Below are 14,751 nucleotides of genomic sequence, written 5' to 3'. Positions count from 1 at the left end.
ATAATATCATTAAAAAAAATACAAATATATTAAAGTCACGACTTTTATACTTTCATTAAATTGTCTATTTCATTTTAGGATGAAAATTTATTAAAACACAAATTCTTCCACCTACAAAATTTTACAAAAATAAAATTAACATTATTAGAGTTCCACAATCCATTTAAAATGTAATTTTTAATTTTTTTTAAAAATTTGATTATATTACAAAAATAAATTTAACATTATTAGAGTTTCACAATCTAAATGTAATTTTAATTTTTAAAAAAAAATTGATTATATATATGTATATATGTTTAAGCATAAAAATTTACAACCCTTAAGCAATCATGAAAGAATTAGAGCTAGATTTATGAGGAGCGCTAGGTATAAGTTTTGGTGAGTGCTTTCGTCCCCGATACCCACCCTTTGGTCCATAGTTGTACGTCGCCTGTCCGAATTAGGTGGATTGTGCCATTTGGGCGAAATCTTTGGAGGGGCGTTGTAGCTCATCGACATAGGTAAATCCAGGCGTTGTCTGTGTCTGGTAAGATCAGAAGGCTGTTGCAGACGAGGATAAGAAATCAGAGGTATAGATAAGAAAAGATCGGATAATGGAGGAGACGAACGGTATCAGGGGAAAGAAGAGGGGTTTTGTGGATGTGGTGGCGAATGAAAGAGGGCACCTGGTTTTGGAAGTTGTGGGACGGCATGCCCTTCTCTTTGACGACGATTCTACGGCTGCGTTTATCAATTCAAAGGAGGCGCTAATGCCATGGAACGGTGACCAAAATCTCGTCTTAGATCGCTATGATGTCAGGCATCTGCTTCAAGATCTCTCGGCCCTCAGGAAAAGACGTTCTTCTTCTTCTTCATCCTCTGACGTTGATGACGCGGAGCTTGATCTAGAGCGTTACAGGGACCTGCAGGATCCTCCTCAGAACGGTACGTTTTAATAACCCTAATTTTTAAATCATCCCTATGTTTTGTATTTTGAATTTATGGTGATGAGAACTTGGTTTTCAGAATTGTTTACATGTTTTTTGGTTTTTTCGAATGTAAATCTATAAAAATTGGCGGATTAATTCATTTAATTTAACAGATGTGCTGGTTCAAACAGACTAAAAGGATTTATTGAATCTATATTAATATATGCATGCACCTGATACTGTCAAATTGTTTTCAAAGTAATCAGCTACCTATATTGGTTGGCTGATAGCTGGAACCTCACGGTGTAACGCCATGCCCCCGTGCAGTGGTAAGATGGAAGAATGGAAATTTTCACTGGGAATCGATCTATTGGTTGGAACAAATTATATGCTGTTTTTAATGTAGCTCGTGCTACATAGATTCATTGAAATATCTTTATGTTAAGAAGTTACGAGTGAGACGACACTGGGAACAAAAAAAAAAATGTTACCGTCGACATTTGGGTCACATTCTGTGAGCCATCATCAGAATGTAGAAAAATGACGATTTTACCTTCTAAATGCCTGGGAGTGGGATGCTCTCATTGTTGTTACATATTAGTGGAGATGGCCTCCACTTTGCCTTACTGCTTCTCAGGTCGAGGATTCATTCAAAGTGGTTTGCAGTACATTCATAAGCTCCAACAATTGAACTCGCGAAACCCATAGATTGGACCTTTTTCAAAAATAGTTTCTCCATTAGATTAGTGCTATTGTGCCCTGGGATTTTTAACGTGATCCAATTCATTGAATTTCAGTTGTATTACATTCACAAATTACATCAACTCAACTATTATTGAACCTAGGTCATCATTGGAATAATTAGATATCTGCAACAGTGGTCTGAGACAAGGTACTTAAATCCTTCCATGGGCTGGAACCTTTTTTTTTTTCTAATTTTTTATCATAAAAAAACTCAAAGAGTTTTTGAATAGGTTTATCAGCCTCTCATTCTAGTTTTTGGCATCCGTACTGGACACACAACATAAGCCGTTTTTTTCCATCTTTCAGGACTCTCTTTATTATCTAAAAAATGATATCTCGAACATATAAAAAGGTTATTGTCAATTAAAAAGTTGTCGCTACAGCAGCAATAGGTTTGTGGATGTCATTTTACTATGTACCTAATGCACCCTTCTTGACCTAGTTAGATGAATCATACTATAGAAGTTGAATATATTTTTATTGTGCTCACTTGGAATGTAGTTTCAAGCATTGCAGGCTGGCAGTCAATATATGACTTCATTGTTTTATTCTCCAGTGAAGAGTAAGAGGCTTCTATCCCATGTTGTAACTTCTATTTGGTGCTAGATGAAATGATTGGTTTTCCGTTATTTTATGCCTATGAATCAATGTGCTGTAATTTTAAGTGTATCATTTGTGGGCATATACTTTACAAGTTCTCCGGAGACTCAAAGGTTCTTCCTTTGAATGCAGAAGCATCCAAGAGGCAGAAGTCAACAGGTGATGGATACCAAAATGTCCCTTTTTTGTATGGCACTGAGGAGGCATTCACAGCTGCGAGGACATCAGAGGAAGCGATGGGGAGCACTGATTTTAAGCCACCATTTTCAGTGCCTGAAAATTTGCTTTCTCATCTTGTAAGCACCAGAGCTTTTTCTCGTGGAATAACTTCTGCCACCTCGAATGAGATATTATGTCATATTCATATATGATAATATGTACTCTATAACTCAATTTTGTTGATATGGCTTACCCTCATCGAAGTTTCAGATGGAGCAGGGCTCATGTTCTTGACACAAGGTTTCCAATTTGGGAACCTTGTTTCTTGCTGATGAGTCATGACTAAGGATTGTGCAGGTGGGCTTAGGAGAATATAGCTTTGTTTCTTTATGGAGATTACATCAGTGGTAGCAGCCTATATTTTGTCAAAGGATGCACATGCATGGTTTGCTAAGGGTTCTTGCTTGTTTGTAGTCTTATGTGATAGCTATCTCTGAAATGAGTAAATGAGCGACTGAATTGCTGTACCTAACATGTTTGTAAGGGTTTGCACGCAATATATGCATTCATATAAACTTATCTTTTCGAAACTGCCTTTCTGACAAAGGTATTATATTTGAATATTTTACTGCAGCCACCAACAGAAAAGACACATCAGATTATTGCAAGAACGGCAAAATTTGTGAGTGAACATGGAGGACAGTCAGAAATTGTGTTAAGAGTGAAGCAGGGAAGTAATCCAGCTTTTGGCTTCTTGATGCCCGACCACCACCTTCACAACTATTTCAGGTTTCTTGTTGACCATCCTGAAGTTTTGGAAGCAGAAAAGAGATCTGATTGCGAGCAGATAGCAAAGAGCACTGCAGGAGAGGGCCTGTCACTTCTTGGGTCTGTATATGGCACTGGAGATGATGAAGATGAAGGCATAACATATCAATCTGTGGCTGCAAAAGATGGGAGCTCCTCAATACAAGATTCTCCTGTTGATAATATTTCCTTGAGTGAAGGCAACATCAATGTTTTAGAGCAAGCAGAATCATCATCACAGAAGATCTCTCACAAGGATACTTGTAGCAGTGGACTGGATGCACCACCAAATAATGATACATTAGTCACGCCGAAGCAGTTTTCCAATTTAGAGGTGCATAGTGGCGATGGTTTGGGGACTGATGCCCCAAATTCACCCAATATGGCAAAAAATGATTTTTTGTCAGTTACGACTTCAGTAGAGAAAGTGACAGGCAACAGACCAATATTGGAACCACCATCATTTTTAAAGCGTGTAGTACAAAAGATGGTAGAATTTATTGCGAGAAATGGAAAGGAGTTTGAAGGCATCATTATGAATCAAGATAGAACAACTGGACGATTTCCATTTCTTCTGTCTTCCAATCAGTATCATCCGTATTATCTTAAAGTGCTGGAGGCAGCGCAAAAGGTAGTGGCATTCTATGCACTATATTAGTCCACCATTGATGCAATTTCTTTGTCATATGTTGGCTTTAAACTTTTACCCAGTGATTGGCTCAATAGAGAAAATTAAAATGTTAGAACCTGAACAACCTACATAATTGAACCTGAAGATGTTGCAAATTAACATACTTGGGACAAACTTCTTTTGAAACTAGAATTAGATTATTTGAGAACTGTGAACTGTTTTTCTCATCATGGCATTTCATATCAAACGGTCAATAATTTTAGAGGAATAATCCTTGTTTTAAATTCTTCTTGTGTTATGCTTGTAGTGCCCATTGTAATTCTATTGTTTTCTATTTAAAGAAGTTATGTGCTCACTTTCCTTGAAAATCATAGTTTGGGTGCATTTCTTACGCAATTAAAACTTCAGAAGCCCTGAAGCATCCTTTGTAAATTCCCGACATTTTTGAAACAGATAACAAAAATAGTACTGATATGATGGCCATGCGCAAGTATTTTCTTTGTTATCCATTCTGATTGTTAAGCTCATTAAATGTTCACGGCCTGGCGAAAATTGTGTATGTGTTCTTAACATCAATATTTCAGATTACACTCCATTGTTAATCATCAGCGCTCATTCTACTCTGATTTTTTCATTTGATTCACTTGCATTCACAACAATAGCCATTCAGGAACCAGAGTAAAAAAAATTCTTGCTGTATTTATGTGCCAGGGAGAGTTATATGAAGATGATGCGGGAGTGGGGAAGTTCAGTTCTCCATCTGATGTGCGGCGTAATGAATCTACAAAAAATGATCAGCCAAAGAAGAAGATTAGTGTAGCAGGAGATGGATGGCAACATGTTGCACGTGCCTCTACACCAGAAGAAATAAATACAACAAAAGCTAGAAGGACACCAGATTCTGAGAAAAAGACAAAATTTAAATTAGTACTTGGTGGCATTAAGAAGGATGGACCTGATTATGGAAGTGGAAAGCCTCTCGGAATGACAGCAGAAGCTGCGGCATCTGCAGTTCGAGCAGCTACAAAAAAACCAGGAAGCTTTCCTTGTTTTTCTCAAGGTAGCACAGAAGGTAAGGATAATGAAAAAAAAGAAAGTGGAATGAGCGCTGATGCAGCAGCTGCAATTGTAATGGCTGCCACAAGGGGATTACGTAAGTCTCAACTCGGAGGAACCTCTGAAACTGAAAAAAATCATGGAAGGAGCTTAGGAAAGATACTGCAAGGGATATCAGAAGAGAGTGATGAAGTTGGCAGTACCGGTGGAAGCTCCAGTCATTATGACGCTTCTAATTTATATTTAAGCAATGGTGGCATGACTTTACCACAGTCTGGAATGTCTGGCTCTAATTCAAAAGTAGTAATCGATGTTTGTTTTCCTGGCCAGCAGTCTGAAGATGTTTCAGGTGCATCTGGATCCATTCTGAGGTCAGATGATTCAAATAAGATGAAAGATGACACTTCAGTTGCAAAGGTTATGATTAAAGCTGCATCTTGTGAAGCAGATTCATCTGAATCTTGCTTGTCACGGGAAGAGAAACTGAGGGCAGAAAGACTAAAAAGAGCAAAACAGTTTGCAGCCCTGATCAAGAATGAACGCTCTGCCTTGGAGGATAAAAATGACCGATCTACACCTAATGGTGCACATTCTCTCCAGAATGAGTTGGATAGTAAGGCCACAGTTTGTGGAAGCTCCTACAGTGGTGCTGCAATTCAGCTGGATTCTCTGAAGGGCATAACCTGTGATCCTACTACAAAAGGAGAAAGCAGACAGATACGAGCTTTTGTTGCTTCTGAAGATTATGATAATAAATCAACTGCTAAATGCTCAGACTCAGATAGGCAGAGTCATAGACACCGTCATCACCATTACAGTGATTACCATAAAAGTTCAAAATCATGGCATGACAACAGTGATGTTCATGAAAGCCATGAGAGGAGACATAAGCACGAGTCTGGGAAAAATCATAAAGAGAATGTCACAGAGAGAAAAAGAAATCATGAAGGCAGTTCCCACAGGTCAAGCGATGATGTGCATAGGGGGCACAGACATCGCTCGAATTTTAAGGATGATGATTCTGGAGAGAGACATCATTATGATTCTAAAGGAGTGCATGGGCATAGAAGCAAGGATATCTCTAGCAAGAAACATACAAAGAGCTCTTCTGGGAAAGAACATACAAAGGACTCTTCTCATTGTAAGGAACACAAGGAATACACAAAAGGGTCTGCTCATGGGAAAGAAGACACGAAAGAAATTTTTTCCAAGGAAAATTCCTTTAAAGAAGATAAAGAGAAATCTGCTGTCAGCTTGTCGAAGGATATAGAAGTCTTGGCCTCAGAAAGATCTAAATCTCCAACACATGCCACGGATGTTCCAGATGACCTTAGGGCAAAAGTAAGGGCCATGTTACTAGCAACCCTGTAGATGCTGCCTTCCATAGATGTATGTTATCATCATGTCAGGGCTAGCTATTATGTTGTTGAAATTGCCATTCTTGTTTCAAATTCGGGGGAAGAATGTCAAGCATCATGTGAAATTGGTCATGATATTCTGTCCATCGACATTTGTTGACTAACTTCCCAGTTTGGAGGAGTTTGAAATCTGTATCTTGTATTAATTTGAGAAATTTAATTATAAATTTAAAATGAGCACGTGAATGAATGATGCTAGAACTTTCTGTGTCTAAATTAGCAGAAGTTTGTATTTTTGTAGTCAGCTTTGAAACTTTGGTCTCATTCAGCAGCTAGAAGGATATTGATGGTTGTATTTAAACTACTTAAGAATAAAAATATAATGACAACAGCAATAATTATAGTATCTATAGATGATCCTCAGTATGCCAAATTATTTGGACCTCAGTGATAAAGAAAACAAAATGTAATAATACGTCAACCAATGCACTTAGTGCACTTATTGCATCAAAATGTTCATTCTCTTCCGGGCAATCTTTCGTTCGCGAAGCGCATAAAAAGGTGAGTTCTTATTTTGAGTTATTTGTTATATCTTTTCTATAAAATCTATGAATACATTCTTTATAGGAATTCAGCTGGATAGCTAAAGTAAATACTTTTCATCCTCTGTTCTTTCATGAACATGAATGATCTATTTAGCACTCATTGCTACCAAGCGATGCCTACAAGGGTGAAGTACAAGATTTTCCATGGAAGTGACCTGTTTGAGATCTACATTTGCTTAAATGGCTTTAAGTTTCACTTTTCATCAAGCCCAGTTAATTTTCTTCGACATGCTGTGCATTATGCCCTATTTAAAATTGAACTTTTTGGCTCGTTTATTTTCATAAAATTGATGTTGCAATGTACCAAATCATTTGTTGATTTAGGAGTTTAGAAGGCTCCAAATTGTGATTGTGCATGCAGCCATCTCAATCTTGAATCATTCCATGTTTCATGAGAATTTATGACTGAAAATTTACAACGCTTAGTGTAACTAGGTGTTGTACAATGGGGTGAAGCATTGGAACTTCTTGGAAAGTCTCTCATCCCACTACTATAGTATAAGTGTGCGTAACTATGAAGTTCTTTCCTTGGTCAAACACACTTGGCTTTTGACTCCATTTGTAAACATTCATTGTGCTGCACCTTTTTTATTATCTATTTGTTGTAAACTTTCTCCATATTTACAAAACTTTCAATAAATGTAGTGTCCAATGAACCTTAATTATATAGCTCCCTAACTGAATTATTTAATCAATTATTTTTTCATGAAAAATGGTTCACAACAAATCATCTAATATAATCATAATTGTCATTTGACTTCCATTGCATTTAGACGATGCTCACAAAGATGAAGCACTAGAAATTAATAACTCTAACATGTTTGTGTATTTGCCAAGTTCAACTAGTTTATTGACCATGTGTAGAGGTTCTCCATAAAAAGTAATAAGGCATTTAATGAGAGAGCATATGTCCTGGCTTACGAAAGAAATCGGGTGCATCCCAAATATTTTGCTATTCTTCAATTTGTATATGACATAATCCACAAGAGGATTAAAATCAAAATAAGACTAGAGTGCTCTCGTTAGAGTTTGAATAATTCAATAAATAAGCACATTATAAATTGGAGATTCAAAAGCACGACACTAGTAGAAGCATACACAAAGCATGCATATTTTGCTATTCTTCAATTTGTATATGACATTATACATAACCCACAAGAGGATTAAAATCAAAATAGGACTAGAGTGCTCTCATTAGAGTTTGAAGAATAAATAAGCATATTAGAAATTGGAGATCAAAGGCACAACACTAGTAGAAGCATACACAAAGCATGAATGTTTAAGTGGAAGAATAACTACAAGCATTGAAAGGGGAAGACAAAAGAAAAGAGAAAACTAATAATATTGACTTGAGGATGAATAAACAAGCAAATTATAAGTGGGAGATGTAAGAAGAATAAGTGTTATAATTGGAGTGGTCACAAGACATGAAGCTTACTAATGGAAGTATTAAAAGGGTAAGGAAGTTACAAGAAAATTCCATATAAAAGAAGTCACAAATATAATAACTCATAAGAACTAGATTGAAGCACCATACTGTGTTATGCAAGCTCTGTGAGAATATCTTGATAACTTCTCTTGCAACAAACATTGGCTCTAACTAAAATAGTTAGGAGCCCTTTTCAATCTATATAGTAAGAGCAATTTTTGTGACATCCTATAAACAATCGAAGGACCATATTGCAAGCTCTCCTAGACATGAATATCCATATATTCCCCACGTGGCCAAGAAAAATCTTCTCCACATTTTGAATAAGATATTATGGAAAAATGTGGAGAGTTGTTAATCCTCCTCATAAACAATTGATTAAGTTGGTTTCCTCAAATTTCTAATCTATAATATCCCCACCAATTTAATCCTTTTTGGTAAAATTAATCTCCCTTATTCATAAATATTTGTATAATTAATCATTCACTTGATCATATTTTATTCAAACTTACTTACAATGATGCATATCATAGTAGTTTGCATATGTGATTCTTAGGAAGTTACACATTTAGTTGCACATGGTATAGGAGAAATTCCACTTTAGGTGATGATAGTTGTTATGATTCCACTTTATGTATTGCCTCCACCTTTAACACACTTGACACTTATCATCCTCCACATTTTTGCACATGTTTGCAAATATTTATTGCATAATGGAGGATGACCCACATTTGGTGGACATATGATTCCTCCTTGTACGCATGATAAATTACCTCCTTTTTACTATTGAAAAAATGATGCAGGAGCATCTTGGATTTTTGAGCAATCTTACATCAACTGGAAATATTTCTTATTTTCCGTACCAATTTTCTATTTGCGAAGTAGCTGTTGCTACTTTTGTTTTTATGTTATGTGTAGTTGTCATCATGTCGAGGACCTATTCTAGATCCTTAACCTAAGTGCGCAAATTCTAATGTTCTATATTTCTCAAGTTTTGTACTGTTCTTTGCGATCTTGTTTTCCTATTGTTTTCATCTTGCAAAGCGTGTTGTTTTGAGTGGCATAATTTTGGTAAATTAAGTGGTGTCTTGCGTAGTTAGGAGCTGACTCCTAACACACGTGTGGACCTACTATTAAGTATGCATTGTTTCATATTGTCATTTGCACGAATCTTGGTTTACTCTTCCAAGTATGGACCTATATTGTAATTAAGTGCTTGATTAGCCAACTTGTGGCTTAGCTGGCTATAAAAAGAAGCTTGGATAGATGTAGGAGAGCAACATTCTTAGAGGAGAGAAGATTAAAGATGCAAGATAAGGCTTTGAGATTGTAAAATTCTTGTTTGTATAAGGCTGCAACCTGGAACACCTCAGAGGTGGGCATGTTGTGGTTTCTTTATATGTGAAGTGAATTAATTACACCTTCAAATATGTTGCATTTGGCCTTGTGTTCTCTATGATTTCATTAATTTATGTGTGACTTTCATGTGCATCTCTGAGTGGCGAGTGTTGATTGACTTAGGTTGAATTTATTTGACATGCTGCTCTTAAATCCCTGCATCTCTAGTTAGGAGCCGACTCCTAACACATGTGTGGACCTACTATTAAGTGTGCAATGTTTCATATTGTCATTTGCACGAATCTTGGTTTACTCTTCCAAGTATGGTTTGCTTAGAGGATTGATTCACCGTGTGGTGATTGATCATAAGTTGTTGAGGGCAATGTTTGTGTTTGATCATAAGAGGTAATGTCATTTGAAAGAGTAAACCAAGAAAAAAAAATCCAAATATTATACAATTAAACAAATCTTTCAAAAGTTATTTGAAAAAGGTGAGGATAATGATTCACCTATGTCTAGCAATGGCTCATCCCAAAATATTCACATTGATGCAACACCAATGTCCCCTCAAAAGACTTACCTTCAAGAAACATCCATGTCTCCCTCCAACCCTTCATCTCCCAAAAGCTCACAAGAATAGTTTCCCTATCACCTTCAAGTTTAACTTCTAATAATGAAACCTACTTGCAAGGTTTATCCATAGAACAAATTCCACCTAGTCCCATTCTCGACACAAGTCCATTTCATGAATCCCAAATTCTAGAACCACTGTCATTCTGTCCTCCATATCCATGAAATCCTATTTCAGATATTCCAATTCAAAGTCCATCTCCTTCATATCCAAACATTAATCCCTTTTCTAACTTTCACACCCCATGTCAAGATGATGATTCAAAGAGAAAATAAATGTGTCCTAAAATAAATCAAGATCATAATCCTATTAATGTCCAATTCTATCCAATCTTTGACCAAGACCTCATTTCCATTGAACTTCACAATAAACCCATTATCCAAGATGATCCATTTCCCCTTGACCTTTCACTTCCTAAGCAAGATCAAGAACACCCTTCCATATTTTCTAAAGATCCAAGTCCAAGTCAAGATCAAAGTATCACTTCACCCCTAGATCCTCAAAAAGATCCCACAATCCCTTCATGTCATTTTCCTATTATCTCTCAAGATCCCACCACCCCTTTGGATAATTCATAATATCCTATCCTACTAGATGATCCTACCATTGATCTTATTCCATTAAAGGATCCTATTATTCCTCCTAGTCCCCCTCGTGGCTTAAACACATTTGTGCAAGATGTTCATGAACCCTCTCCACTTCAAATGGAGTTTTCCAGTTCTATCAAGTCTAGTTCAATTCATAGTCCTATCAAGTCTTCTATATCATATATGCCTAAACATGGACTAACGTCTAGTAGCAATTATCTCATTGGTAAAAAACATTATCGAGCCAAAGGGTCCAACATTGAAGAACAATGTATATCAAAACCCTCACATGTCAAATAAAATTTTAAAGGTCATGACCTCATTCCTAAAGCTCATTTTATGGGCATTGGTATCCCTTCCAGATCTAGATTCAAACCTATACCCCCTCCTTTATCCTTTCCATAATTTTTAGGTCCATATGTTTCTCCTTCCACTAGTTCACAATCCACTTACCCTTTTCTATATGTGAGTCAACAAAGGCACATGTCTTTTAAATCCTCTCACCTATCCAAAAATCCTCCACACAAATCCTATCCATCTATGAATTACGTTCCATCTCCAAGTAATTTGGATGCCAAGAATAAGGTCTATAAATCAAGGAATCCACATGCAATCAATGATCAACATGTCTAGTCTAATCGACATGTGCAAATAAATAAAAGCATGATCCAAAAAGAAAAATAAATATCAAAAAGGCCAAAAAGGCTCATAAATAAAAAATACAAGTCAAAAGAAATATGGGTTCATGAATCTCTTTTGCAATCAATACAATCTAAGGAACCACAAAAGATTGAAAGTCAAGATACATATGGATTCCCAAGAAGCTTCTTGAAGCATAGAGTCCTAAAGAAAGATCAAAGTTGACATCCAAAATTGCTATTCCTCTTTTGAAATGCCTTCCATCTTCCAAATCCATTTTGGGTCATGTGTCCCAAAACCCACATCCTTTCCTCTATCAAATCCAAAATCTCCTTTTCTTCCATCATTCCATCATCCTTCAAGCTGTGTGCCAATGTTTTTCTTGCATCCATTTCCATCCACTAAACATCAAGACTCCCTTCATTCCCTCCATCCTCCTACATACTTTTCCTATCCTTTCATTGAGCCTATCCAATCCCTTTCCTAAATAAATTTCATCCCCATTTTCATTACCCTACCAATGTCTTTGAGCATATTGTCATAGTCATGGTCCATTATTATATGTCCTTTCAAGAGAACCATTCAAAGAACAAGGTGCTTGAGTCCTCCATCTCATTTCATATGTATGTTTTCTTCTAAAGATTTTTAGAAGTCAAAAAGTCAAAAGAAAATAAAAAATATCAAAAAGAAAAGAAAAAAAGAAAAAAAAACTGCATTGATGAATACCTAGCAAACAAGCATCTTCGCACAAAAAAAGAATAAAGAGAAATCATTTCGTCCAATAGTGAAAAACTGGTAATAGGTGCTTTGGGAAAGTACCATGATGAAAACATGGCAAACATGCATCATGTGTAATCTATGAACATCTTGCATTCCATACTTGGGGACATGTTTTACTCATGTTATCCCCTATCATTTCCTCCATTATCTCATGTCCATCTTATCCCTTATCTTATCAACATGCACATTTCCTACTTTCCCAACTTTGATATTGACAAGGATACAAATCCCCTAGAAGCACATCTTATCTTGTATGCTTTATACTATCCTATTCTCTTTGGTCCATATTTACTTATCCAATCAAAACCTCTAGTCCATATCCTCTTGTAATGATCTTTCTTTTCCTATCCATATCCTATCAATTTTCTATCATGATCCCTATCTTGGTCTTGATTGAAATAAGGATACAAAAATGTAAAAACTATTTTCAAACAAACCTCTTGACACATCCTTCCCCATGCATTTTCATGCCATCCATTTCCTACAGTTTCAATAGCCTACACTTATCATGTCCATTCCTTGAGCTTGCCTAAACACATCCTCCTCTTCTGTGGATAGTTCTCAGAAACCTAAGAAACCTCAAAAATATTTTCAGTAAACTTTGTCCATTATCCACCTACCTTTTCTACTCATCCATCTATAATACTCTTGCCTTGCTAAACACTAGGGACAATTCTTTCTTTGTACATACTTTAAAGACTTGAAAAATTTCCAAAAAGTCACATATGATCCTAAAAAAAATAAAAAAACACATATGATCTTGAAAAAAAATATCGTAAAATGTACTGGAAAAAATACCTAAAAAGACAAAATTTCTTGAAAAAATCCTTAAAAATCATAAATATCCTGAAAAAAACACTAAAAAATTAAATACCAACCTAAAAGAAATGTAAAAATTGCAAAACATTCTAAAAAAAAATGCAGCATAAAACAATCAGATATCTTTGAAAATCTCCAAAAAATTGAAAACCCACCTAAGAACTTGCAATAAGCCTTGTACATAATTGCTATAAATAATCACTCCTTTTAACTTCAACAAATTTCCACAATCATTCATAGTAGGATGCAGATTCTAGATTCGATTGTGTGCCATGTTTTTGCATCAACATTTCGGATCACACTTAGTGATCCATCCTCAGGATGAGAAGAGCTAGAGGAGAAAAATGATTAGCTGCTAAACACTTGCACATGAAGACTTGAACTTAATCATTGCGCTTCAACAAAATGATACTTTGATGAAACACACATCGAACTACTTGTACCAATAATCAAGATGATTTCAAACTCTGATGACAACACATTGAACAATCACCCTATCAAAGCATCAATCAAATAAAAATTTGTTGATACCAACAACACTTCATAAAGCAAGTAATAGTGAATCAGAATGGTTATTGGCTCATGCTATTTAGTGAGTGTTTTGCTTTCGTTTTCTTTTCTTTTGATCATGTTCCTATGCTACTTGATGATATAAACTAAGTTATGAGAGTGGTCAAGATGGTTCATGATCACTTTTTGTCTTCTTTTCAAATTCCCCTTGATATTTTGGGGCATGAATCTATGCCTCAGGGTGGATAATGTCATTCTATGTCTGCATTTTGTTTGTTTATGTACAAGGCTTACATTTTCGCTCTGACTTTCGATGCCACGATGTGTTGCATTCCGTTTTCCATATAAAAATAAAGCTCTTATGACATAAAGTGCACCTATGAAAATAAGCTTCATCACTCTTCTTAGTCTCATTTCCTTCTACTAATATTTCTTTCATAAATCTTTCTCTTCATCATCTTTTCTTTTCAAAAAATTGTTCTCATGTCAATTTCTTGCCCAATTTTTCAGGGGACATCCTATCGCCTTTTAATTTTATATGGGTATTGATATTTTTCATTATTATTTTTTGACACAATGATCACAATCATATTGTATCAAAGGGGGAAAAATATAAATGCTCAAAAATGGTTCACGCCTACTCTTTCATCACTTTTACATCCTAACTTGTCCCATTTTCTCATTTTACTAACTTTGATCTTTTGGCCAACTTGATCATCATTCAATCAAAATGTAGATCAGAAGCAATCCAAAACCATTTCAATGTCATCTTATCATCATCGATCCTTTAGGAATTGTTACATCCTTTAGTGCCTTATCAACATTCATTAATACATGTCATGTGTCCTTGGCATATCATCAATTCGATCTTCGATATTCTTGAGTCCTTTAGTGTCTAATCATGTCCTTATTCAATCAATTTAATGACATGGATTATGTCTATTGATGTTATTGGAATCAATACCAATCAATTTCAATCAATCTTGTGGCATTTACAATGTTCATTAAATGTCATATGTCATCAACCCTTGTAATGTGTCCTTGACAAGTCATAATTTCATGTCATTCATCTAGTGTCATTTATTTTATTCAGTCATTTCTTTGGTCCAATCAAATATCATCACATTTGATTTGCATTTTTATCACAATC

At 35.7% G+C, this 14,751-nt stretch overlaps 1 protein-coding gene across 1 annotated transcript; it reads left to right on the top strand.

Annotated features, from left to right (window-relative positions):
• Nucleotides 1-399: 399 nt before the first annotated feature.
• LOC149578575 (SWAP (Suppressor-of-White-APricot)/surp domain-containing protein) lies at nucleotides 400-6,500 on the top strand. Its single transcript, XM_089829952.1, has 4 exons — nucleotides 400-924; nucleotides 2,385-2,548; nucleotides 3,046-3,849; nucleotides 4,561-6,500. The coding sequence occupies exons 1-4, from the start codon at nucleotides 594-596 to the stop codon at nucleotides 6,274-6,276; spliced, it is 3,015 nt and encodes a 1,004-aa protein (XP_089686078.1). The 5' UTR covers nucleotides 400-593; the 3' UTR covers nucleotides 6,277-6,500.
• Nucleotides 6,501-14,751: the final 8,251 nt, after the last annotated feature.

This window comes from Cupressus sempervirens, chromosome 1 (assembly GCF_028749045.1).
Source record: "Cupressus sempervirens isolate cs-2001-9-10 chromosome 1, ASM2874904v1, whole genome shotgun sequence".
Taxonomy (NCBI): Eukaryota; Viridiplantae; Streptophyta; class Pinopsida; order Cupressales; family Cupressaceae; genus Cupressus; species Cupressus sempervirens.
Note: the sequence above shows the minus strand (reverse complement) of the source record. Positions and strands in the feature narration are given on the sequence as shown.